The sequence below is a fragment of the Ascaphus truei genome, chromosome 6 (genome assembly GCF_040206685.1).
Source record: "Ascaphus truei isolate aAscTru1 chromosome 6, aAscTru1.hap1, whole genome shotgun sequence".
Lineage (NCBI taxonomy): Eukaryota > Metazoa > Chordata > Amphibia > Anura > Ascaphidae > Ascaphus > Ascaphus truei.
Window position 1 is genome coordinate 13,483,697 of NC_134488.1, and position 27,487 is coordinate 13,511,183.

Here is a 27,487-nt window from a genome sequence, read left to right on the forward strand (position 1 = left end):
TACTCCAGACTAATAGCCAGAACTCACACTTTTAGCAGCTCCTTCCAGGGGGGGGGAGAGAGATGTTATCGCAACCCTGCTGTGTATATATACTTATGGCTAGCCAGTGCCAGTAGAAACTCTGATATGCCTAGTTTCTAGCTAGTGGGATCCACATCTGTGGCCCACATCAAAGTTTAAAGCTAATCTACAGGACGTGAACAAACTCCTATGAGTTTGACACTGCAGCAGTACAGCCGGCGTCGCTATGACGTCATCCCGACGCGCGTTTCGTTCCAACAAGGGAACTTCTTCCGGGGAGGGCGCCCTGCACAGACCTGCCTTTTATACCCCGCTGTTGCCATGAAGATCCTCTTCACCATGCGCCCATTCTAACCTCCCCATCCTCTAATACATCTATGGATAGGACCACCAATACTCACCTCAGAACCATTATGTACACTTATATTAATGTATACATCTATTTAAATGCCCAGGCTCTCTTAATAAAATAATAACATTGTAATTATTAGAGGGCAGATGTATGCATAAAAGTTAAACATTCACAATATCAGTATTCAGACCTTAATAATACTGTAATTATAAGAGGGTACATTTACATCATACCAATCAATAAGGCAACCAGTCATTTTGCGTGCATCTGCTTTATTAAAGGTTTTTAACCCCCACATGTATTTTTAACCACAGGATACCCTTGTCACAGACCTTATTTGCTTAACTGATACCAGGGGCTGCGCTGACAGCATTAAGTAAAGGAGGAGCTTTCCTCTAAGTGTGTTACCAGCGCTCCATGGCAACAGCGGGGTATAAAAGGCAGGTCTGTGCAGGGCGCCCTCCCTCCCCGGAAGAAGTTCCCTTGTTGGAACGAAACGCGCGTCGGGATGACGTCATAGCGACGCCGGCTGTACTGCTGCAGTGTCAAACTCATAGGAGTTTGTTCACGTCCTGTAGATTAGCTTTAAACTTTGATGTGGGCCACAGATGTGGATCCCACTAGCTAGAAACTAGGCATATCAGAGTTTCTACTGGCACTGGCTAGCCATAAGTATATATACACAGCAGGGTATGTATGTATGTATGTCTTTATTTGTATAGCGCCATAAAATGTACATAGCGCTTCACAGAAGTAATACATGTCATATAAATAGCAAATATAAATAACACATCATGGGAATAAGTGCTTCAGACATACTGTAAAAGTAACATTAAGGAAGGAGTCCCTGCTCCGAGGAGCTTACAATCTAATTGGTAGGTAGGGAGAACGTACAGAGACAGTAGGAGGGAATACTAGTAAGTGCGTCTGCAGGGGGCTGAGCTTTGTGTCATGTGTCCATGATTATCCAGTGCTACTCATATGCTTCTTTAAGCAGATGTGTCTTAAGGTGGGTCTTAAAGGTGGATAGCGAGGGGGCTAGTCGGGTATTGAGGGGAAGAGCATTCCAGAGGTGTGGGGCAGAAAGTGAGAAAGGTTTAAGGCGGGAGAGAGCTTTAGATACAAAGGGGGTAGAAAGAAGACATCCTTGAGAAGAACGCAAGAGTCGTGATGGTGCATAGCGAGAAATTAGGGCTGAGATGTAATGAGGGGCAGAAGAGTGTAAAGCTTTAAAAGTGAGCAGTAGAATTGAGTGTGAGATACGGGATTTGATCGGAAGCCAGGAGAGGGATTTCAGGAGGGGAGATGCGGAGACAGATTTAGGAAAGAGTAGAGTGATTCTGGCAGCAGTGTTTAGGATAGATTGTAGGGGAGACAGGTGAGAGGTAGGAAGGCCGGACAGCAGGAGGTTGCAGTAATCGAGACGTGAGAGAATGAGGGCCTGAGTCAGAGTTTTAGCAGTTGAGTAACAGAGGAAAGGGCGTATCTTTGTGATATTGCGGAGGAAAAAGCGACAAGTTTTAGAAACGTTTTGAATATGAGAGGAGAATGAGAGAGAGGAATCAAGTGTGACCCCTAGGCAGCGTGCTTGGGCTACTGGGTGAATGATCGTATTTCCAATAGCAATGTGGAGGATGTTGTAGGGCCAGGTTTGGGAGGTAGTATAAGGAGCTCTGTTTTTGCCATGTTAAGTTTCAGTCGGCGGATGGCCATCCAGGATGATATTCCAGAGAGGCATTCAGAAACTTTGGTCTGTATAGCAGGTGTAAGGTCAGGGGTTGAAAGGTAAATTTGTGTGTCATCAGCATACAGGTGATATTTAAACCCAAAAGATGTGATTAGGTCACCTAGAGAGAGTGTGTAGAGAGAAAAGAGAAGGGGTCCCAGGACAGAGCCCTGGGGTACCCCCACAGAGAGATCAATAGAGGAGGAGGAGGTGTTAGCAAAAGAGACACTGAAGGTACGATGGGAGAGGTAAGAGGAGATCCAGGATAAAGCTTTGTTCCGAATACCAAGAGTATGGAGAATGTGAAGGAGAAGAGGGTGGTCCACGGTGTCGAATGCTGCAGAGAGGTCGAGTAATATGAGCAGAGTGTAATGACCTCTGTCTTTGGCAGCGTGGAGGTCGTCAGTTATTTTAGTGAGGGCTGTTTCAGTAGAGTGAGCAGTGCGGAAGCCAGATTGTAGAGGGTCTAGTACAGAATAGGTGTTGAGAAAGTGTAGCAATCGAGAGAATACAAGACGTTCAAGGAGTTTGGAGGCAAAAGGCAGGAGGGAGACAGGTCGATAGTTAGAAGGACAGGTAGGGTCAAGCTTGCTGTTTTTGAGTAATGGTATAACGGTTGCATGCTTGAAGGATGAAGGAAAGGTACCAGAGTAGAGGGAAGAGTTAAAGATCTGTGTGAGCATAGGGATTATAGAAGGAGCAAGAGGTTTTAGGAGATGGGAGGGAATGGGGTCAAGTGGGCAAGTGGTAGAGGGCGAAGAGGAGATCAGCAGTGATACATCCTCCTCCGAGATAGCAGAAAAAGAGTCAAGAAAGACAGGAGGAGAGTTGGGAAGCATTGTGGGATGGGAGGAGGCAACAGATGGGATGTTCTGCCGTATGGACTCCACCTTTTTCTTAAAAAAGTCAGCAAAGTCCTGAGGTGAGATGGATGAAGAAGAGGAGGCAGCTGAGGGTGGTCTGAGTAGAGAGTCAAAGACAGAAAAGAGACGGCGTGGGTTAGACTTGTGTGTGTTGATTAGTGATGAAAAGTAGGTTTGTTTAGCCTGAAAGAGGGCAGAGTTGAAACAGGATAGCATAAATTTGTAGTGAATGAAGTCTGCGAGCGTATGAGATTTCCTCCAGAGGCGTTCAGAGGAACGAGTGGAGGAACGCAGCATGCGTGTGTGGGAGTTTAGCCAGGGTCTGGGGTTAGAAGGGCGAGGACGGCAGAGAGAAAGTGGGGCATGAAGATCAAGAGAGGAAGATAAGGCAGAGTTGTAGTTCCTGACCAGGTTGTCAGGGTCTGAAGTGGAACTGAGAGAGGAGAGGGAGGAGCGTAAAGTGGAATCAAGAGCTGGTAGGTTAATAGAGTGCAGGTTTCTGCAAAAACGAGGGCGAGATGGAGATGGAGAGAAGCGAGAGAGAGAAAATGAGATGAGGTGATGGTCAGAGAGAGGAAAAGGGGAAATGGAGAAGTCGGAGAGAGAGAAGTTTTTAGTGAAAACCAGGTCTAAGTAGTGGCCATCCTTGTGGGTGCTGGCTGCAGTCCACTGTTGAAGGCCAAAAGAAGAGGTTAGAGAAAGAAAGCGGGAAGCCCAAGGGAGAGAGGGGTCATCAATGTGGCAATTGAAGTCCCCAAGGAGAAGAACAGGGGAGTCTGAGGAGAGAAAGAAAGAGAGCCAGGATTCAAAGTGAGAGAGAAAGGCAGAAGGGGGATGAGTAGAGGAAGGTGGGCGATAGATGACCGCCACATGGACCGGGAGAGGAGAGAAGATCTGGACTGTGTGAGCCTCGAAGGAGGGAAAAGCAAGAGAGGGGGGAATAGAAACTGTTCTGTAACGGCAGAGAGAGGAGAGCAGGAGAGCAGGTTGCGATAACATCTCTCCCCCCCCCCTGGAAGGAGCTGCTAAAAGTGTGAGTTCTGGCTATTAGTCTGGAGTACCCTCATGAGGTTTACAACGGGGTATACTTACCTGCACCCACCTCCTAGCAGTGCTCCCATTGATTTGTCATCAGGGGGGTCCTTTCCCTATCTGGCTCTGCATTTGGCTCCCTGTGTATGCAGCAGTGTTATGTACCTCACTGCAGCCTTGTAACACAGTTGCACTACTAATGCACTATTAATGCTCCCAGTGCCTGTGTATCACAACACCTGTGTAGAGTGCACACTAGTTGTTTCCCCCACAGGGTCATATACATTATGCATTCACTACATTCTCAAACTAGTGTTGTGAGAATCCACAGTTTCTCTTATCTACTGTGCATCACACGAGTTATGACACTACCTGGTCATCCAGAGTGAATGCACATCAGAACTGCACAGTACACTCTTTAGGTTTTAAATATATTTGTTATGTTTGCATTTTTCAATAAATAAAAGTTTATTATTTTGATTAGTAGGGTTGAGTGCATCACATAGGGTTCTCTCCTCCTCCTATACGATTGGGATTATTTCCCATACACACAGCTGTGTGTGTGTGTGTGTGTGTGTGTGTGTGTGTGTGTGTGTGTGTGTGTGTGTGTGTGTGTGTGTGTGTGAAGAAGGGAGTGTGTGTGTGTGTGTGTGTGTGTGTGTGTGTGTGTGTGTGTGTGTGAAGAAGGGAGTGTGTGTGTGTGTGTGTGTGTGTGTGTGTGTGTGTGTGTGAAGAAGGGAGTGAGTGTGTGTGTGTGTGTGTGTGTGAAGAAGGGAGTGAGTGTGTGTGTGTGTGTGTGTGTGAAGAAGGGAGTGTGTGTGTGTGTGTGTGTGTGTGTGTGTGTGTGTGTGTGTGTGTGTGTGTGTGTGTGTGTGTGTGTGTGTGTGTGTGTGTGTGTGTGTGTGTGTGTGTGTGTGTGAAGAAGGGAGTGTGTGTGTGTGTGTGTGTGAAGAAGGGAGTGTGTGTGTGTGTGTGTGTGAAGAAGGGAGTGTGTGTGTGTGTGTGTGTGTGAAGAAGGGAGTGTGTGTGTGTGTGTGTGTGTGTGTGTGTGTGTGTGTGTGTGTGTAGAAGGGAGTGTGTGTGTGTGTGTGTGTGTGTGTGTGTGTGTGTGTGTGTGTGTGTGTGTGTGTGTGTGTGTGTGTGTGTGTGTGTGTGTGTGAAGAAGGGAGTGTGTGTGTGTGTGTGTGTGTGTGTGTGTGTGTGTGTGTGTGTGTGTGTGTGTGTGTGTGTGTGTGTGTGTGTGTGTGTGTGTGTGTGTAGAAGGGAGTGTGTGTGTGTGTGTGTGTGTGTGTGTGTGTGTGTGTGTGTGTGTGTGTGTGTGTGTGTGTGTGTGTGTGTGTGTGTGTAGAAGGGAGTGTGTGTGTGTAGAAGGGAGTGTGTGTGTGTAGAAGGGAGTGTGTGTGTGTGTAGAAGGGAGTGTGTGTGTGTGTGTGTGTGTGAAGAAGGGAGTGTGTGTGTGTGTGTGTGTGAAGAAGGGAGTGTGTGTGTGTGTGTGTGTGAAGAAGGGAGTGTGTGTGTGTGTGTGTGTGAAGAAGGGAGTGTGTGTGTGTGTGTGTGTGTGTGTGTGTGTGTGTGTGTGTGTGTGTGTGTGTGTGTGTGTGTGTGTGTGTAGAAGGGAGTGTGTGTGTGTGTGTGTGTGTGTGTGTAGAAGGGAGTGTGTGTGTGTGTGTGTGTGTGTGTGTGTGTGTGTGTGTGTGTGTGAAGAAGGGAGTGTGTGTGTGTGTGTGTGTGTGTGTGTGTGTGTGTGTGTGTGTGTGTGTGTGTGTGTGTGTGTGTGTGTGTGTGTGAAGAAGGGAGTGTGTGTGTGTGTGTGTGTGTGTGTGTGTGTGTGTGTGAAGAAGGGAGTGTGTGTGTGTGTGTGTGTGTGTGTGTGTGTGTGTGTGTGTGTGTGTGTGTGTGTGTGTGTGTGTGTGTGTGTGAAGAAGGGAGTGTGTGTGTGTGTGTGTGTGTGTGTGTGTGTGTGTGTGTGTGTGTGTGTGTGTGTGAAGAAGGGAGTGTGTGTGTGTGTGTGTGTGTGTGTGTGTGTGTGTGTGTGTGTGTGTGTGTGTGTGTGTGTGAAGAAGTGTGTGTGTGAAGAAGGGTGTGTGTGTGTGTGTGTGTGTGTGTGTGTGTGTGTGTGTGTGTGAAGAAGGGAGTGTGTGTGTGTGTGTGTGTGTGTGTGTGTGTGTGTGTGTAAAGGAGGGTTTCACTCGCACCCTGTCACTGCCCTTCCCCAAAAAACCCACTCCGGCTCTGCCGGTTCATTCAGTGTCACAAAACGCAAGGAATCCTCCTCACCCCGCGAGCAACACAACCGTGAGAGGGAGCAACACAACCGTGAGAGGGAGCAACACAACCGTGAGAGGGAGCAACACAACCGTGAGAGGGAGCAACACAACCGTGAGAGAGAGCAACACAACCGTGAGAGGGAGCAACACAACCGTGAGAGGGAGCAACACAACCGTGAGAGAGAGCAACACAACCGTGAGAGGGAGCAACAAGCAAGCCTCCCACTCACACTCACCCCTGCTCAGGCCCCGCAGAGCGCACCGGCCCAGCGCCTCCAGCAGCGCCGCCTCCCTTCTGTCACACATCCTCCGCTCCCGAACTCCCCCGGGCGCTGATAATTTATAACCTGCGCGCCAAAACCCCCAGCACAAACCGACCAATCACCGCGCGGCAACGCGAACACGTCTTCACAGAACGAGGCGGCGCCCAGACAAGGAGGCGGGGATAGGGCGCGCGCAGAAAGGGAAGTCGGCAGGCTCCCGCCGCCATGTTGGTTACTGGCAGGCGCATGAGCAGACCACATCGCGATGTTTCGCGCTTGCGCGCTGCGGGGGCACCTAGGACCCGACACCGGGAGCTGCGGAGTAGACGTTGTCGCGCTGTCAGCCCTCTCTTTTTTATTTCGTGGTGCGGCGGCGCTCACGGCCTGAGGCCCCCGCATCGCCTTCCCGACCCCTCCCTGCGGGGATCGCGTCACCCCCCCCCCCCCCGCTGACGCCGCCCCCCTCCCCCGATCATGAGCTTCTTCGGGTTCGGCCCGGCCGCGGAGCTGGACATAGTGCTGACCGACGCGGAGAGCCGGCGCCGGGTGGAGCACAAGACCGAGGACGGCAAGAAGGACAAGTATTTCCTCTTCTACGATGGGGAGACCGTGTCAGGCCGGGTCACCGTCACCCTGCGCAACCCGGGCAAGAGGCTGGAGCACCAGGGGCTGAAGATCGAGTTCATAGGGCAGATCGGTGAGCGGCGGGGGGGAAACTGTGATAGGAGGGGGGGGGAAACTGTGATAGGAGGGGGGGGGAAACTGTGATAGGAGGGGGGGGTAACAGTGATAGGAGGGGGTAACAGTGATAGGAGGGGGGGGGGGGTAACAGTGATAGGAGGGGGGGTAACAGTGATTGGAGGGGGGGTAACAGTGATAGGGGGGGTGTAACAGTGATAGGAGGGGGGGGTAACAGTGATAGGAGGGGGTAACAGTGATAGGAGGGGGGGGGGGGTAACAGTGATAGGAGGGGGGGTAACAGTGATAGGAGGGGGTAACAGTGATAGGAGGGGGGGGGTAACAGTGATAGGAGGGGGGTGATAGGAGGGGGGGTGTAACAGTGATAGGAGGGGGGGTGTAACAGTGATAGGGGGGGTGTAACAGTGATAGGGGGGTGTAACAGTGATAGGGGGGGGGTGTAACAGTGATAGGAGGGGGGGTGTAACAGTGATAGGGGGGTGTAACAGTGATAGGGGGGGTGTAACAGTGATAGGGGGGTGTAACAGTGATAGGGGGGGGTAACAGTGATAGGAGGGGGGGTAACAGTGATAGGAGGGGGGTAACAGTGATAGGAGGGGGGTGTAACAGTGATAGGAGGGGGGTGTAACAGTGATAGGGGGTGTAACAGTGATAGGGGGTGTAACAGTGATAGGGGGGGTATAACAGTGATAGGAGGGGGGGTAACAGTGATAGGAGGGGGGGTAACAGTGATAGGAGGGGGTAACAGTGATAGGAGGGGGGGGGGGTAACAGTGATAGGAGGGGGGTGATAGGAGGGGGGGTGTAACAGTGATAGGAGGGGGGGTGTAACAGTGATAGGAGGGGGGTGTAACAGTGATAGGGGGGTGTAACAGTGATAGGGGGGTGTAACAGTGATAGGGGGGGGTGTAACAGTGATAGGGGGGGTGTAACAGTGATAGGAGGGGGGGTAACAGTGATAGGAGGGGGGTGTAACAGTGATAGGAGGGGGGTGTAACAGTGATAGGAGGGGGTGTAACAGTGATAGGGGGTGTAACAGTGATAGGGGGTGTAACAGTGATAGGGGGGGTATAACAGTGATAGGGGGGGTATAACAGTGATAGGGGGGGGTGTAACAGTGATAGGAGGGGGGGTAACAGTGATAGGAGGGGGGGGGTAACAGTGATAGGAGGGGGGGGTAACAGTGATAGGAGGGCGGGGGTAACAGTGATAGGGGGGGTGTAACAGTGATAGGAGGGGGGTAACAGTGATAGGAGGGGGGGGGTAACAGTGATAGGAGGGGGGGGTAACTGATAGGAGGGGGGGGTAACAGTGATAGGGGGGGTGTAACAGTGATAGGGGGGGGTGTAACAGTGATAGGGGGGGTGTAACAGTGATAGGGGGGGTGTAACAGTGATAGGAGGGGGGGTAACAGTGATAGGAGGGGGGAGTAACAGTGATAGGAGGGGGGAGTAACAGTGATAGGAGGGGGGTGTAACAGTGATAGGAGGGGGGTGTAACAGTGATAGGAGGGGGGTGTAACAGTGATAGGAGGGGGGTGTAACAGTGATAGGAGGGGGGTGTAACAGTGATAGGGGGTGTAACAGTGATAGGGGGTGTAACAGTGATAGGGGGGGTGTAACAGTGATAGGGGGGGTGTAACAGTGATAGGGGGGGGTGTAACAGTGATAGGGGGGGGTGTAACAGTGATAGGGGGGGGTGTAACAGTGATAGGAGGGGGGGTAACAGTGATAGGAGGGGGGGGTAACAGTGATAGGAGGGGGGGTAACAGTGATAGGAGGGCGGGGTAACAGTGATAGGGGGGGTGTAACAGTGATAGGAGGGGGGGGGTAACAGTGATAGGAGGGGGGGGGTAACAGTGATAGGAGGGGGGGGTAACTGATAGGAGGGGGGGGTAACTGATAGGAGGGGGGTAACAGTGATAGGAGGGGGGGTAACAGTGATAGGAGGGGGAGGTAACAGTGATAGGAGGGGGGGTAACAGTGATAGGAGGGCGGGGTAACAGTGATAGGGGGGGTGTAACAGTGATAGGAGGGGGGGGGTAACAGTGATAGGAGGGGGGGGGGTAACAGTGATAGGAGTGGGGGTAACTGATAGGAGGGGGGGGTAACTGATAGGAGGGGGGTAACTGATAGGAGGGGGTGTAACAGTGATAGGGGGGGGGGTAACAGTGATAGGAGGGGGGTGTAACAGTGATAGGGGGGGTGTAACAGTGATAGGGGGGGGTGTAACAGTGATAGGGGGGGTAACAGTGATAGGAGGGGGGGGGTGTAACAGTGATAGGAGAGGGGTGTAACAGTGATAGGAGGGGGGGGTGTAACAGTGATAGGAGGGGGGGGGTGTAACAGTGATAGGAGGGGGGGGGGTGTAACAGTGATAGGAGGGGGGGGTGTAACAATGATAGGAGGGGGGGGTGTAACAGTGATAGGAGGGGGGGGTGTAACAGTGATAGGAGGGGGGGTGTAACAGTGATAGGAGAGGGTGGGTGTAACAGTGATAGGAGAGGGGGGTGTAACAGTGATAGGAGGGGGGGTGTAACAGTGATAGGAGGGGGGGGTGTAACAGTGATAGGAGGGGGGGTGTAACAGTGATAGGAGGGGGGGGTGTAACAGTGATAGGAGGGGGGGGTGTAACAGTGATAGGAGGGGGGGTGTAACAGTGATAGGAGGGGGGGGTGTAACAGTGATAGGAGGGGGGGGTAACAGTGATAGGAGGGGGGGGTGTAACAGTGATAGGAGGGGGGGGGTGTAACAGTGATAGGAGGGGGGGTGTAACAGTGATAGGAGGGGGGGGTGTAACAGTGATAGGAGGGGGGGGTGTAACAGTGATAGGAGGGGGGGGTGTAACAGTGATAGGAGGGGGGGGTGTAACAGTGATAGGAGGGGGGGGTGTAACAGTGATAGGAGGGGGGGGGGGTAACAGTGATAGGAGGGGGTGTAACAGTGATAGGAGGGGGTGTAACAGTGATAGGAGGGGGTGTAACAGTGATAGGAGGGGGGGTGTAACAGTGATAGGAGGGGGGGGTGTAACAGTGATAGGAGGGGGGGGTGTAACAGTGATAGGAGGGGGGGGTGTAACAGTGATAGGAGGGGGGGGTAACAGTGATAGGAGGGGGGGGTGTAACAGTGATAGGAGGGGGGGGTAACAGTGATAGGAGGGGGGGGTAACAGTGATAGGAGGGGGGGGGTAACAGTGATAGGAGGGGGGGTAACAGTGATAGGAGGGGGGGTAACAGTGATAGGAGGGGGTGTAACAGTGATAGGAGGGGGGGGGTGTAACAGTGATAGGAGGGGGGGTAACAGTGATAGGAGGGGGGGGTGTAACAGTGATAGGAGGGGGGTGTAACAGTGATAGGAGGGGGGTGTAACAGTGATAGGAGGGGGGGGTAACAGTGATAGGAGGGGGGGGTAACAGTGATAGGAGGGGGGGTGTAACAGTGATAGGAGGGGGGGTGTAACAGTGATAGGAGGGGGGGGTAACAGTGATAGGAGGGGGGGGTAACAGTGATAGGAGGGGCGGGTGTAACAGTGATAGGAGGGGGGGTGTAACAGTGATAGGAGGGGGGGTGTAACAGTGATAGGAGGGGGGTGTAACAGTGATAGGAGGGGGGGGGTGTAACAGTGATAGGAGGGGGGGGTGTAACAGTGATAGGAGGGGGGGGTGTAACAGTGATAGGAGGGGGGGGTGTAACAGTGATAGGAGGGGGGTGTAACAGTGATAGGAGGGGGGGTGTAACAGTGATAGGAGGGGGGTGTAACAGTGATAGGAGGGGGGTAACAGTGATAGGAGGGGGGGTAACAGTGATAGGAGGGGGGGGTAACAGTGATAGGAGGGGGGGTAACAGTGATAGGAGGGGGGGGTAACAGTGATAGGAGGGGGGGGTAACAGTGATAGGAGGGGGGGGTGCATTAAACCTTTCACAGCCAAAATTGATGTGCTGCGGGCTCCCCCGGCAGGGAACGGGTTAATAGGGGGGGGGGGGCAAGTGATGAAAATATTTGCGATTTGGGGTAGTAACGAGGGGTGGAAGGGGGTAAAGGATCGGTTCCTGGGGAAAAGAAGGGGGTGCATGATCTAATTAGGGTGGTATAGAGAGTAGCAAGGGATGGGCTATAGAATTAGTTTCGGGAGTTTTTGTGCGCGGTGGTAAAGACTTTAGGACAATATTTACTAAGAGGTGCTAAGGCACATTGAAGTGAATTGGTGGTGTTGTGCTGTACTGTTAAGCACCATTTAGCAATTATATGGCCCTATGCCAGAGTGGCACCTGCATGAGAAAAAGTCTCCCACCAGATTTTTGGGTATCTCCCAAAAAATCAACTACAGAACAACCTTTAGGGTGTATCATCATGTGCCCCCATAGGAGGCACTTTCTGCAAAAGGGGTACGAGATTTGGGAATGGTTTGCGGTGTTGCCGAATCAAACTAGAACCCGGTCCCAGGCCAGTGTCATTGCCATTACCCGGACACAACCAAGAGGTAACCAGTCAACTTGGCCTAACCCCCAAGGACAGACTGCTGCAGTGTTTCCCACCCCAGGGAAGGATAGTGGCCTGTAATCCGTTGTAAACCAGTGGTTTTCAACTTGCCGAAAACCCTTACACGAGGTATTCTCCTTTTGCCAAACCCCCTGTCGTGTCTCCCAGAATGATCACTTGTAGAAGATAACAACGCGGGGCCTTTCCTGGTCGTATGTATATATTATTTCTGAATGAGCGGTTTGTATAACAGGAGTATGAGAGGGGTGCTGGTCCAGGGCAGAATGGGTTTTGGGGTGGGACGCGGAGGGCCCCATGGTGCCAACGCCAGTTTGAAACCGTTGTGGAGACTTCATCTTATTGCACCACAACAGGTTCCCAGTCGGGGAGCATTCTGATTGGATAAGACAGTTACCATGGTTACAGTGCATCTGTCACCAATTGCCTGTCAAAGCCGCTCCATTGAATGTCTCTTCCACTTAGCATTTAGCATTTAGATGCTCAGTTTATCCATCCGTTTAAACCAAGAGGGGGAAGGCTCCAGTCCTCAAGGGCCACCAACAGGTCAGGTTTGCAGGATATCCCTGCTTCAGCACAGGTGACTCAATCAGTGGCTCATTCTTTGATTGAGCCACCTGTGCTGAAGCAGGGATATCCTGAAAACCGGACCTGTTGGTGGCTCTTGAGGACAAGTCGACCACACCTGGTTTAAATGATTAGCGAGTAAGTTAAAGCAGCAGCAGTATGCGCTATTTGACATTTTCCATTTTATATAGTTATTTATTTTTCGATAGCTCTCCTCTTGCCCTTGCCAAGCTGTTTTTTTATTTATTTATTTTTTCAATCAGGCTTCGCCCACGAGATCTGAGCATTTGAAATATTAAGCGTCCAGGAGATTAAGACGTTTTCCCCAGAGCTCAGGGCAGTGTAAAGGTTACCATGGAAACCTCAGACGCTCGATATGAAGAGCATAAAGGGGTTTTTCATACTAGAAAAACATTAAAAAACATAAAGAGGAAGATATGCTCAGGGGCAAGGTACTAACAATGTGTGTTACACTCTTATAGGCTTGTGGGGTGGGGGGGCTTTAATAAGGTTAGTCATAAATAACTCCTATGTGATTAACCCTTGAGTGCCTATATAATAACATTTATATAGTGCCCTTATCCAGGGTGCTGTACATTAGTTAGCAAAACTGTGTGTGTGTGTGTGTGTGTGTGTGTGTGTGTGTGTGTGTGTGTGTGTGTGTGTGTACACACTCTGACATGGCTAATAGGCTTGGCATTATTTGATCAAAGGATTTAAACCAAAAGTCTCGTTTATCATATAGATTTTTATATATATATATATTATATTATATTTTCCCCAATTATTGCTATCCCAAAGGGAGAAGCGCAAGGATTCACTGTTGGTTTTTCACAATTGTATGGCCAATCCCTTCGCCATAATATGGCCTGGTGCTTGTCCCTTAAAAATAAATAAAATACACGTTACCATCCGAGGACTGATAAAGTAGAGACTGCACACAGTAGGAAGATAACGAAAGGTTATATTAGCTTTAACAGCATCACAGATAACCGACGTTTCGACCTCACAGAGGGGTCTTTTCCATACACATCCCCTTGAAAAAGTGTGTGTGTGTGTGTGTGTGTGTGTGTGTGTGTGTGTGTTATGGTAGGTAAAAAAAGTGACAAAAACCCTCCACAGTATAGCATATAGCAACTGTAAATATTACTGTATGTTCATTTGCATGTGTTAGGCAGGTCTGCAACCCTGTCTTTCACCATTATCGCCCAGCACAGAGCACTTCCACTGCAGCAAGGGATTCTGGGAAAAGACATGCAAATGAGCACACAGTGCCACCTTTTATCTCAAGCTCACATTACAAGGGTTGTTCATGTATAACACTCATATATAACACTCATATATAACACTCATATATAACACTCATATATAACACTCATATATAACACTCATATATAACACTCATATATAACACTCCTATATAACACTCCTATACATGCATACACCGCATTAACGTACGCAATGGGACCGGAGCATGCATGTAAAGCGAAAATGTACTTAAAGTGAAGCACTACCTTTTCCCACTTATTGATGCATGTACTGTACTGCAATCGTCATATACGTGCATAACTGATGTAAATAACACATTTGTAACAGGCTCTATAGTCTCCCCGCTTGCGCACAGCTTCGGTACAGGTAGGGAGCCGGTATTGCTGTTCAGGACGTACTGACAGGCGCATGCGTGAGCTGCCGTTTGCCTATTGGATGATATGTCCTTACTCGCGAGTGTACTTAAAGTGAGTGTCCTTAAACCGGGGTATGCCTGTATAACACTCATATATAACACACGTGATGAGCACAGAGTAATTGTTAATGTCTTTGTGGTGGGCGGGCGCTTACCTGGCCGTGCTAGACGCGCCGTGGGGGAGGTTCCTAGTGACGTCACGGAGCTGGTTCGCCCTCATTGGGCGAACCGCTCACATGACCTGTCTGTCGCGCTGAGAAATCAGTTAAACAGATTTCTCACGCAACGCGCGCCCCCTTCTGCTTCCGCGCGGACACGCCCGAACGCCGCATGGACGCGAACACTGCTTTAAGGCAGTCTGATCGCTCAACGTGCGGACGCCTCCACACGGTCTGCGGCGCCATGGCCCCAGCCTAGGGGAAAAAAAAGTGTGAGCTGTGTAGCGCTATTTGATATAAAAAATAATTGTATATACAATAAACTCTCTATCAAAAATTTAGATGAGTATAAATATCATGGGCTGCCTCCTAGAAAACACCAACTACCCAAAGCAAGGGATAAACCATAGAAAAAACAGGAAATAGGGGCGCCCTAACCTCTGAATGCAGTGATAAAAATATAAATCACAATAATCATAAAATATTACAACGATTGAAAGTGCTCAAATACAACCGTGCAAAAACAGGGAAATGTGCTGTAAAAGCCCTCAATTGTCCAAAAGTTGTGTGAATACTGGAGCCAGCCGTTGCTCGGCACATGGAAAGAAAGAAATGAAAAAACAACATAGTGTGATATTGCTGTGATATACAGCACATGTAATAATGCTGTGGAACCTATAACCATATATCAAAGAAACAAAAACAAAACTAAAATCATAAAAATGGATTAAGCAAGCACTAAAAATAGATAAAAAGACTATTTATTACAAAGACAAAAAAAAACTAAAAGCTAAAAATGAACAAATAAACATCAATCGCTCTGCATCCGGCATCTATCTGTATCCTACTTACAAACTGCAAGTAGATCATGCGCATGGATAGTAGTCTGAATATCTGCTCCTCCGCTTCAGGTATAGTATCTGGATGCCCTCTCCTTCTCCTACCCAGACCCGCTGGGTGTCCGGAAGGGGCCTCCGTCACCTGGGGAGTTGGTTCGTGTATCTTCAGACCTCTCCTGTTCGTGTCCCTGGCTCCACTTACTGCAGACTGCCTTGCCTCTCACTCTCTCGCGAGAGTTCGCCGTCAAACAGGGGCTGGTACTGGCGTGGCTACAGGGAACCTCGATCAGGAGGCATGTAAACAGGCGAACAAGACGCCGAGACGCAGGGTGAATGACGTCACCCTACGCGTTTCGCGGATTGATCCACTTCTTCAGGGGTAGAATATGCCTTTTCTAGTCTTTTTTATCTATTTTTAGTGCTTGCTTAATCCATTTTTATGATTTTAGTTTTGTTTTTGTTTCTTTGATATATGGTTATAGGTTCCACAGCATTATTACATGTGCTGTATATCATAGCAATATCACACTATGTTGTTTTTTCATTTATTTCTTTCCATGTGCCGAGCAACGGCTGGTTCCAGTATTCATACAACTTTTGGACAATTGAGGGCTTTTACAGCACATGGCCCCAGCCTAACAATGTTATTGAATAATGCAGTAGGATGTGGTGCTCAGATAGTCCAATATGGTTTGTATACATATATGAATGTAGTAATAAATGTCCAGATACTCATGCGACGTCCACAAATGAGTGTTGGAGATAACTGAAATGGGTATGCACGTAGCGATGTCCACTTGACAACCGCAACTGATGGTGCACAAATATACACCCAGACAGTATGCTATGAAGGAGAATGTCTGGTATTAACAGGATGAATAACAGGGCACTATGGCCCATTACATGTATACCTTGAAGGGACGTCCACTGTATCCACGGCGTGCATCCACAGGTAAGGAATCCTCAGTCATTGTAGCTAGGCAGAGCACAGTCCAGTGACATACACCTTGATAAAGGGCCCTCTGCACGAAACGTGTCGGTGCGTTCGTGAAGCCCTGTTATGGCATTAGCTTGCTAATAAATGGATCTGTCTATTTCGGAGTTTGCCTGGGATTTTTTCTTATGTTTTTCAATCCTGCCCTGGATGTCATTGGACTGTGCTCAGCCTACCTACAATGACTAACAATGTTATTGGGCTGGTTTTTACTCCCGGGACCCATCACATCCAAACTTTGTGGGCCTGCTTCCAACAATAGAGTACAAGAAGACCCGGCTTAGCCGCAGGGATTAGAAGGTGCACAGCTCCGTTGTAGAAAAAGGGCTAAAAGTACTGCTGGTTAAAACAGATTTATTGCATTAACAAGGTGTGCATAGCAGAACAGTGCAAATAACGTTTTGCGTCCCTGGCTCTTGGTGTGTAGGAGTTACATACTGTAAGTAGTAAAGAAGGGCTTAGACAGTAAAGGACCATTTGTCATCCTTTCCAACTATAAAATGTTCTTATTGGTCCCTAGTAGAGATGTGCGGACTGGTCGCAAATCTATTTTATTTTGCTACATTTCACTTTTTTTTTTTTTTTTTGAAAGGTAAAAAAATTGGAATGTTTTTTTTATTCCCCCTGAATTTTGCAAAAATGACAATGTTGCCGTTTTCTGCAACATTTGCTGCCAATTTTAACCCAGCATTGTTTAAAAAAAAAATACATATAAGGTCACAACTGAAATTCCACGGAAAACATTGCAAACTCCAGGGAAGAGTTCTCTAGAAGCTTCTCTAGTGCCTAACGTATAGAATAAGTGTGTCCTACACTAGTTTACCGTAAGCTTTCCATTTCAGTCATAAAACACTGTGCTAATCTTTTTGTTCAAAGAAATATGTAGCACTGTTGTCATTGGTATTTTTGCTGGATTTTGTTAACTCTGGTGGCAGGGTAAGTTTATCCTCACGTTTTTGATTTTAGATCTCCATTTTGTATAATCATATCTTTTTTATTTACCTCTGTAAAGTGCTGCATACAGTACGTTTAATAATAATTAAACACAGAGTGATAGCCAGTTCTTCCGTTCCGGGCAAATATTTTTTTTTCTATACACGTGTAAAGTGCCGAAGCAGGAAATGGTTTGTAGTCTCGGGAAAATCTAGTTTCTACGTAAACTGGCGTCCAGGTGACTGATTTTTTTTAACGTGTTCTTGAAACGACTGTTCTCCATTCAATGTGACGCAAGGCTGGATTCCTGAGCGTAAGGGGCTGTGCGTGTAGAACAGTGGTTTGGTTTTGGGCCTGTTATCATTCAGAAGTTTATTACAGAGCTTTTCCTGATTGCAAGTGGGGAGTGGACTGGATTTGTTTACTCATGCAGTGCTGCAGAAATTGCAGAGTAAGATATATTATTGTCTGTAGCTTTTGATTTTACAGAACCGACTGTGGGTTCTCACATTCTATTGGTCTGTAATATATCACCTGATATAAGCTGACAGGGCCAAGTCATAGCCTCTGTTGCTGAATAGCCCAACATGGTTGTTGTTTCACATCAGCTGATTTAGGTAGATCATTGTTCTGTAGCTTGATCTGAGTCTGCAAGTGCATGTTTCCTGCTGGATCCTGGAAGATAATTAGTTGGACTGTTCGCCTTTCCCACTTTGCTTTCAGAGCTATCATAGGCCTGTGCAGAGCATACAGGCAAAAGGAGTCATTATCCCAAAGAACTGACAATCACAAAAAGGTAACCTGTCCCATGTCATAGTCTGGTGTATTAACGCAGCTGTTCAGAGAGCCAAGACCACCTCAGTTTTACCGATGGTTTCACTTCTATTCCCCCAACCCCCCCAATCTGCATTATTACCATGAACATGAGGATAATATGGATGCTGCCAATATGCTTTTAAGCCAATGAGTATCAATAAGGTGGTTACTCATTGACTTATTCCCCTGGTCATAATGGCAGCAATTGAGGCAAAAAGCCAAAAGACCAGGAGTCTCCCAGAGGTAAGACTGTGTTTCTCACAGAAAATGCTGCTGTAACATTCCTTACTACCTACGCATTTACTCCGTAAATTGCTAGTGCAGGAGTGGCCAACTCCAGTCTTCAAGGGCCATCAACAAGTCAGGTTTTCCCGATATCCATGCTTGGTCTTCGATGGAGCCGCCTGCGCTGAAGCGAGGATATCCTGAAAACCTGGCCCTTGAGGACTGGAGTTGGCCACCCTGTGCTAGAGCATTGTTGAGTTATGGCAGCAGCACATGCCACATATACTTAGTGGTGACGTGACACATTTTATAACATAACTCCAAAAGCTGCACTATGTCGTGTATCCGATGTCTTGTATTCCCACGCCTGATTTAGCAGAGTAATATATCTGATCACACTGGCACATCGGCCTACACACCGCTCCCACAGTATAAAAATAATGATCAAACCCATGCATTGCATTTCATTTAACATGGTTCACATGTAAGATGGCTGCATTCCGTGTTTATTCTGGGTCCTTACATTCGCCTGGCTGGATGTGGCGTGTCTGTAAATAAATGCTTGCGCGGCATGAGGGGGAAGTGCCAGGATTGCATCCAAGGTAGTTATGTAGATGCCTTGATTAGAACTTGTTAAAGGGGCCGTGCTGCCTGGGATGAAAGTGAACTAAAAGCTGTGATTTGTTTAAAAGCTTAAATGTAACTGAATGACAATATGACAAATGTAAAAAAAAAAAAAAAAAAGGGGGGGGGGGAATGAAAGTGTGTGTATATGTATATATGTGTATATGTGTATATATATATATATATATATATATATATATATATATAGTGACATAGTCCAAAGATATTAGGCAGCTTTCTGCCCGGTTTTAGGTCAGAAAGTGCAGGAATAGTGCAAAATTATCCGTTCCACAGCTTCACATTAACTCAGACTGGTGGATGGAAAATCCAGACCACAGTTTACAATGTGTCTAGTTCTCCCTCACCTGCTCTCCTAATCACTAGCACAGGTATTTAGAGCAGAGAGGGTTGCTTTCCAGTCTCTCTTCTTAGAGCCTGGAGACTGGGGGTGTCGCTGCTCCCCTGCATCCAGTTCGGGGAGGACGCCCCCTTCAAGTATCACAGTACCAGAGGATTTGCCTGGACACTTGGCACCGAGTTCCCACCACGAACAGATAAAGCAATAAACATTTGTTTGTCTTATCTAAAAGACTGTATGCTGTATCTAGTGACCCTAAATGAGAGGGCATTGTTTTAAGCTGGGGAACCAGGTTAGTTGGCCCAGCAGCAGTTAGAGAGGCTGATTCTGCTGTGTAGTTAGATCCCTGAATGGGATAGGATTTTGTTTATATGATTTGGTTTTTGTTTCTTGAAGTAACAGTGTTGCAAATACTATAACACTGATATGAGTAAACCGCTGAAAGTTAAGAGCTGAGTGCCTCCTGCCTACACATGTTAAAGCTGCAGTCTCTTACCAGGATGAAAATAAAGCAGGCAGAAGCCTGAGTTAAGCAACATAATACTTTGTATGATCCTGTTTTTGTATAATGAACCCTAGAAGACTGTGTTGAGAAGATCCCAGACAGGCGTCAGCGCTACAAAAGAGGGGCGTTTGTCACTAACTATATATATATGTTCGACAAACCTATACATTTGCTCGCCCCGGGCGAGTGGATTTAACATCGTGGCGAGCTCCTATTGGCCCAAGCAGCACACGTTTGGTACTAGGTGGCGAGTAGATTTTTTTGTGTGGCGAGTAGATTTTTTGGTGATTTGTCGACCACTGTATATATATATGTATGTATATATATATGAGGATTGGCTTGTGTAATACGAGCTTGAGACAAAAGGTGGCACTGAGTGCTCATTTGCATGTCATTTCCCAGTATCCCTTGCTGCAGTGGAAGCGCTGTATGCTGCGTGACAATGGGGAAAGACAGGGTTGCAGACCTGTCTAAGACACGCAAATGAACATACAGTAATATTTACAGTTGCTATATATATATATATATATATATATATATATATATATATATATATATATATATATATATATATATATATATTACAAAAAAGACACAAGAAGTCTCAAAAATGAGCACTCAAAAAATCCCCAAAATATGATACTTTAATGTCCTCAATTGTAACAAACTAAAACATAGTAAAAACACAAAGCAGGACCCTGAAATAGACAAAGTGACTACATATAGCAAATGGCCCATACACAAAGTCTAAACCTAAACACAAATATCAGGCTAATGCAAGGAGAGTGTCAGGTGAGATCAGCAAGACCGGCCGGTCACAATGTGAACAAAAAGACCTAAGTGACACACTAATCGATACACTGATATCATACACATATAAACCACACACACTGCAAGGTGGAAACCGTAAAGGTAAAGCTAACCCACCGTGGTGGGAAGTGTGCAGAAATCTAGGAATAATGTGAAAGGATGGATATGATCCGTTAAATAGATAACACAAAGAGATCTAGGTGTCACCAATGAATCCTAACATGGAAATGAACAAATGTCCAAATGTATCCAGGATAACATGAAATCTTAGGTAAACGAATAGCATATAAAGTCCATCAGATGTAGCATTGGGGATGAAGAAACAATGGTATATTCATCCCCCCTTGAGATGAAGAGTGCAGTAGTATAATTCAGATCGCCAGATAGAAATATCCGCCAGATATCAGGATCTGTGTTGGTGTGAGTCCCAAAGTCAGCAGTGGAATAAGTGTCACAAAATAAAGTCTCGGGGTCACTGCAGCAGCTCCCACTCTACACGTGTTTCACCTTGCGGCTTCTTCACGGAGTGTGGAGACTGCTGGAGTAGACTCACTATTTAAAAGAAAGTTCAGGATTAGAGACAGCTGTCCCCAGCATAATATCCATAGCTATTGGCTGGAGAATAGGAAAAAGAGGAAGGCGTGTATCTCTGCCCAGCTGTCTGCTCTTAGAACAGATCAGCAGCCCCGACGGTATCCTTAGACTCATCTCTGTGTCTGCGTGATGCACGTACACTTCCGCATAGCGTCATAACAGCTTATCCAATCAGGAGAGTTTCTCTTCAATTCGTAGCAATATGGGGAGGCTGTTCAGCGCCACAGGTCATCTGCTATAGCCACTCGATCTCGACCTGCGGTAGTAAGCATTAACCCATGCCGCGATGGTCAGCATTGTGGACCGAATCCCAGTGATGTCATTCTGGAAGTGCAGTATAATGGGATCTTAGGCAGGATCCCTCAATGATGACATAGTGGACAATGTGTACATAAATCATTTCCTCAGATAGATAGAAGAAAAGAAATGTATATTAAATATAAAGAAGATAAAAAAGACCTTTCAAACACATGAAAAACTCAAGAAACAAATGATAATATAGCTATTTCCCTTATTCATAACAGGCTATAATTTAATCAATACCTAGGAACCACATGATTGCATGAGTATAAAAACTCAATCGCATATAAGTACATGTACCCACATATGCATGCATGCATGTCCATTCACATACCCTTGGTTTGATAGGATCAACCCCAAGCATTAACTGAACTAAAAAAACCAGTACGGATATCACAAGAACATAGCGAAACCCAGGTAGTCGTTCAGCCCCTTGGGTATCATGGTTCCGAGCTGAACGATCCACCTAGTCTCTCGCTGCAATAAGGCCTTTTCCAGATCCCCAGCTCTAATACCCAGTGATATCTTATCTATTGCAAAGGCTGACAAAGGGTTAGGGTTAGAGTCATGTTTGAGTAGAAAATGACGAGCCACAGAGGTGATATTTTGAAATGCTTCGGTATCTTTCTGTGCATTACGTATGTTCCTGCCATGTTCTAACACTCTGAACCTTACCTCCCTTGTAGTCATTCCTACATACATTAAGTTACAGTGATAGTATATCACTCCCTTACTTTTGCAGTTCATGAATGAATAGATGTTATAGCTGCAGGTCCCTGAAATATACAGTATATAGATAGATAGATCTCTATTTATCACGCTGGCAAATAGATAAATGGGACGAACGAGTCATGAGATGGGGCAAGAATTACACTGGACACAATGAAAACATTAATTTTAACAGGAAAGAAATGCAATTTCACATTAAGGGGAATGGAGTCTCGCTCAGGAAGATGATTACGTTGATAAATTGTTTCAATTGCGTTTCTTTTTTTGCCTGTTCCCTAACTGCTCCGTTATGTATTAGGAATAAAATACTGTATAGGCAATAAAGTGAGAGAAAATAAAATAATAGGAAGTGAAAGCGTATCTAGAAGTTGTTGTGTTTTTTAATGTACAGTATGCTTCCTATTTCGTCCAGTGTTGTTTTGTTGTTTTTGTTTTTTTACAATCTGTGTCAAAGAAATGGGGTTCAAAGAGAGGGTGGTTACACTCCTTAAAGCAGCAGACCAAGCAATATCCTACCTGTGTGTTTTTTTATTTTTTCTAAATAAATCAGTTCTGTACTGTACTGTGAGAAAATACTTGTAGCATTATATAAAAAAAATGTTTTAAAGACATTTTTTTAATGTTTCTAATGTAGGAAGCATTTCCAAAGTGACAGCCCCCTCCCCTTCTGATAGGCTCTGGCTCTTGAGCCCCGCCCTCTCTAGCAGTGAACCAATTGTATCTAGTAACTGCCCAGCCAATCATATTCCAGGAACTACATTGCCCACAATGCTGTGCAAAGAACTGAATTAAATAAACCAGTAAGTGATCGATTTACAGGAGAACGGATCGATCTGCAGCTTAGCTGATCACTTGTCAGTGCGCAGATTGTATTGATGCACATATTGAATGGGAAATATATATATATATATAGGAATATTTACAGTTGCTATATGCTATACTATGAAGGGTTTTTGTCACTTTTTTTACCCACCATAACCTTAATAAATAAAATAATATATTTATTATTATTATTATTATTTTTTTAAACGGTAGCTTGAACTGCAGCTTTAAATAATGAGATTGAGGTATGTTAAGTCCTCCAAATTAATTGTTCCCCTTGTTTACCTCTCCCCTTCAGAGCTATATTACGACCGCGGAAACCATCACGAGTTTGTGTCACTAGTAAAAGATTTGGCTCGTCCCGGAGAGATCTCCCAATCTCAGAGCTTCGACTTCGAATTCACCCACGTGGAGAAGCCCTACGAGTCGTACACGGGTCAGAATGTGAAGTTACGGTGTGTGCTCACTGCAGCTAGGAACGTGACATCGAGAAACTGCGCCAATTGTTCTCGCTGTACAGTAGTTTTTCCAAGGGCGACAAGACCTATAAGATGTTCTGCGAGTGGCAGGAGGGCTATAGACACTGTGAGATGTGTCAAAGACAAAGGACATCATAGAGCAGGGGTGCGCAATCTTTTCCCCCTGCACCCCCCTGCCTGCTCTCCTCACCTGCTTGAGCCCCCTGCCACACTTCCCCCTGCTCGGCTCCGGCGTCAAATGACGCTGCAGGGTCGTGTCACGTGACCCCACGGTGTCATTTGGCGCCGGGTTGTCGCTGGAAGCCAAGGTAAGTAAATCACAGAGGCCTCGGGCGGCCCTCCGGCATTTCATTTAAATGCCTTGGGGGAGAGCACGCGACCTCTGTTACTGCCGCGTCCCCCCCCCCTGAAAATCTTGCGCCCCCTGTTTGCATACGGCAGTCATAGAGTAACAAATAGGGAGAGGGAGGCAGACATGGTGCCCAATTGGTATACTCCATGACGTGAAATCCTTATTCTATTACATGGTATTTTTGGGGGGACCTAAACCTTGCTCCACTTTCTTAGCGCGCTGAATAGAGAAGGGCTTTGAGGCCCAGTTTAAGAACATTGGCAGTCACTGCCCCACAGCACAAACAGGGCGGAGGAGGCATTTATCAGTGATTTATGATGTGTATGTGATATTTGCAAATAAGGCTGAAGTGCATTGAAATAAATTGCTAATCCTTTAGGCTTCTACTTTTGTGGGAGAAGCAGAGTTTCCTGGCGCTCCCAGTTGCATGAATGATAGAAGCTTCATCATGATTCTTGTGGTGAAAATAATCTCAACCATCTTCTATTGGATTCCTTTTTCTAAAGCTCCTATACTGTGGACATGCATGGTTTCCAATAGAGGGCACTGTGTTAACAGGCCTTCTGTATAAACCAACACCCAATGTGCTGCTCATTACTTGCCTGGAATGCAACCTGTCAGTATTTAGGCAGATAATTGCCCAGTTGAAGCAACAGATTTGAGTAAATTAAAGCAGCAAAACGTAGCACTGCGCACTTTCTTTTGACAGGCTTGAAGCAGGGTGTGTCCGGAGCTGAACAGTGTTAATTTCAGTTCTGGGGACGCCTTACTTCCAGAGATACTTAACCCCAGTAGAGGTGCCAGCATCTCGGCAGCCAGGCAGCTTGTGTGCCTAATGAAATAGTGGCTTAAATATCCCGCGGGCCAATAGGAAGCCGTGACATCATCCCTTGCAGCTGATTTGGCCCGTGCGACCTGGACATTTAAACTCCACAGAGATACCGGCAGAACCTACTGAGGTCAGTATCTCTGGTAGCAGGGGGTCTCCGGATCATAGTTCAGCTCCGGAGACCCCCTGCTCCAACCCTGTAATAAATAAATAAACTGTGCAGTGCTACTTGTTTTACTGCTTTAATTAGCCTCCACCTTGGAGAACTGTTGGCTTCTGCAGCAAACCCCACACTTTATGCTCTGGTGACGCATAGAAACTCTTCACATAGGTTGGGAAACTGAGGTGTGGAGGGTTGTAATGTCTCTGCTGTCGGTATCTTCATCCAGGTATTTCTTGCGCGCTACCCTCAGCCGACGCCTTAATGATGTGGGAAAGGAGATGGATATTGTGGTGCACACACTGAGCACTTACCCCGAGCTGAACTCCTCCATCAAGATGGAAGTGGGGATTGAGGATTGCCTGCACATTGAGTTTGAGTACAACAAGTCCAAGTAGGTGTGAATATTCTTGTTGACGTTTCTTTTCCATGTAGCACAGCCTGTTATAGCTGTACAATACAGAACAAAAGATGACATTGTAAGCTCCCCCAATATGACCTATTTTGAAAGTGAGCTTTCCAGAGCTGAACCGCGTTGCTTTCAGCTCCGGGACCCCCTGCTTCCCGAGATGCATACCTCCGTAGGGGGTGCCGGTACCGCTCTGCTGGGTTAAATGTCCTGGTCATACGGGCCAATCAGTCGCAAGGGATGATGTCACGGCTTACTATTGACACAGGACATTTAGCCGCCATTTCGATAGCCCCACCAAGCCCAGCAGGAGCTGCTACGGGCATCCCCTTTTGAAGGTAATTATCTCAGGACTAGGGGAGTCCGTGGAGCTGAAATTAACATGGTTTAACTCTGCTTCAAACCTATAATTTTTTAATGTTATTTTGTGTTATAAATGGCTGCTGCTTTAATGTATTTCACATCCTGACACACAATGCTGCACCAAACACTGCGGTTCCTTACAGCTTTGACCTTATTTTATGCATTATGTTAAAAAAATAAAAATATCACTTATGTGGTCGTAACCCCCAGATTTACATTGCAAACACTTTTTATTTTCCTCAGTATCTGCCAGACTGCTGCTGTTTCTGACTCGGTTTTGGGGAGATATAATGTGGTGTCCAGATCTGCTCCCTGTAGTATAAAACAAGATGAAAGACATTTAAATGAAAGAACAGTAAATGTCAGCCGATTGCGAGCTGGGTGGTTCAGTGGAAATTATGCAGACACAATTACTGTTAGATGAAAGGATTAAAGTAACATTGCATGTTCTGGAAGCCACAACCCTATGAAAATAAACACGCAGCACAGGAAACCAACCGTTTACTTGACCCAATGGGGATGAGTGAAAAATAAAGTGAAATAATGAGAGGTTCGTTAACAAAAATAGAAGTGTTTATTTTAACAGGGCCCCTGGCATCGAAAGGGTTAAATATCCGTATATTGATGCAGCGGCCGTTATTCGAACACATCACAGCGCTGATTTTGAGTTCTCTGCTGTTCCCCACGCAGCATGAACGCGGCCAATCGCCCCATTTTGTTTGAATTTCATGGATTCTGTTTCTTCTTTTGCAATAAAATGAATGAATTTTAATGTGTACAGTACTGTGCTGCTGTGTCACTGTGCTACTGTGTCACTGTGCTACTGTGTCACTGTGCTACTGTGTCACTGTGCTACTGTGTCACTGTGCTACTGTGTCACTGTGCTACTGTGTCACTGTGCTACTGTGTCACTGTGCTACTGTGTCACTGTGCTACTGTGTCACTGTGCTACTGTGCCACTGTGCTACTGTGTTACTGTGTCACTGTGCTGCTGTGTCACTGTGCTGCTGTGTCACTGCTGCTGTGTCACTGTGCTACTGTGTCACTGTGCTACTGTGTCACTGTGCTACTGTGTCACTGTGCTACTGTGTCACTGTGCTACTGTGTCACTGTGCTACTGTGTCACTGTGCTACTGTCACTGTGCTACTGTGTCGCTGTGCTACTGTGTCGCTGTGCTACTGTGTCGCTGTGCTACTGTGTCGCTGTGCTACTGTGTCGCTGTGCTACTGTGTCGCTGTGCTACTGTGTCGCTGTGCTACTGTGTCGCTGTGCTACTGTGTCGCTGTGCTACTGTGTCGCTGTGCTACTGTGTCGCTGTGCTACTGTGTCGCTGTGCTACTGTGTCGCTGTGTCACTGTGCTACTGTGTCACTGTGCTACTGTGTCACTGTGCTACTGTGTCACTGTGCTACTGTGCTACTGTGCTACTGTCACTGTGCTACTGTCACTGTGCTACTGTCACTGTGCTACTGTCACTGTGCTACTGTCACTGTGCTACTGTCACTGTGCTACTGTCACTGTGCTACTGTGTCACTGTGCTACTGTGTCACTGTGCTACTGTGTCACTGTGCTACTGTGTCACTGTGCTACTGTGTCACTGTGTCACTGTGCTACTGTGTCACTGTGCTACTGTGTCACTGTGCTACTGTGTCACTGTGCTACTGTGTCACTGTGCTACTCTGTCACTGTGCTACTCTGTCACTGTGCTACTCTGTCACTGTGCTACTGTGTCACTGTGCTACTGTGTCACTGTGCTACTGTGTCACTGCTACTGTGCTACTGTGTCGCTGTGCTGCTGTGTCGCTGTGCTACTGTGTCACTGTGTCACTGTGCTACTGTCACTGTGCTACTGTCACTGTGCTACTGTCACTGTGCTACTGTCACTGTGCTACTGTCACTGTGCTACTGTCACTGTGCTACTGTCACTGTGCTACTGTGTCACTGTGCTACTGTGTCACTGTGCTACTGTGTCACTGTGCTACTGTGTCACTGTGCTACTGTGTCACTGTGCTACTGTGTCACTGTGCTACTGTGTCACTGTGCTACTGTGTCACTGCTACTGTGTCACTGTGCTACTGTGTCACTGTGCTACTGTGTCACTGTGCTACTGTGTCACTGTGCTACTGTGTCACTGTGCTACTGTCACATTGCTACTGTGTCACTGCTACTGTGCTACTGTGTCGCTGTGCTACTGTGTCACTGTGCTGCTGTGTCACTGT

General features: G+C 47.1%; 2 protein-coding genes across 2 annotated transcripts in view; one reads left to right on the forward strand and one right to left on the reverse strand.

Moving 5' to 3' along the window:
* The window catches only part of NCAPD3 (non-SMC condensin II complex subunit D3), an 89,199-nt gene extending 82,545 nt beyond the window's left edge, over positions 1–6,654 (reverse strand). The window contains exon 1 of the mRNA XM_075603374.1: positions 6,498–6,654. Coding sequence (XP_075459489.1) covers positions 6,498–6,567 — 70 coding nt within the window. The 5' untranslated portion in view covers positions 6,568–6,654. The remainder of the gene's footprint in view (positions 1–6,497) is intronic.
* Positions 6,655–6,764: 110 nt separating this feature from the next.
* The window catches only part of VPS26B (VPS26 retromer complex component B), a 45,455-nt gene continuing 24,732 nt past the window's right edge, over positions 6,765–27,487 (forward strand). The window contains exons 1-3 of the mRNA XM_075603375.1: positions 6,765–7,221; positions 22,975–23,131; positions 24,726–24,890. Of these exons, the coding sequence (XP_075459490.1) occupies positions 6,999–7,221; positions 22,975–23,131; positions 24,726–24,890 (545 nt within the window). The 5' untranslated portion in view covers positions 6,765–6,998. The remainder of the gene's footprint in view (positions 7,222–22,974; positions 23,132–24,725; positions 24,891–27,487) is intronic.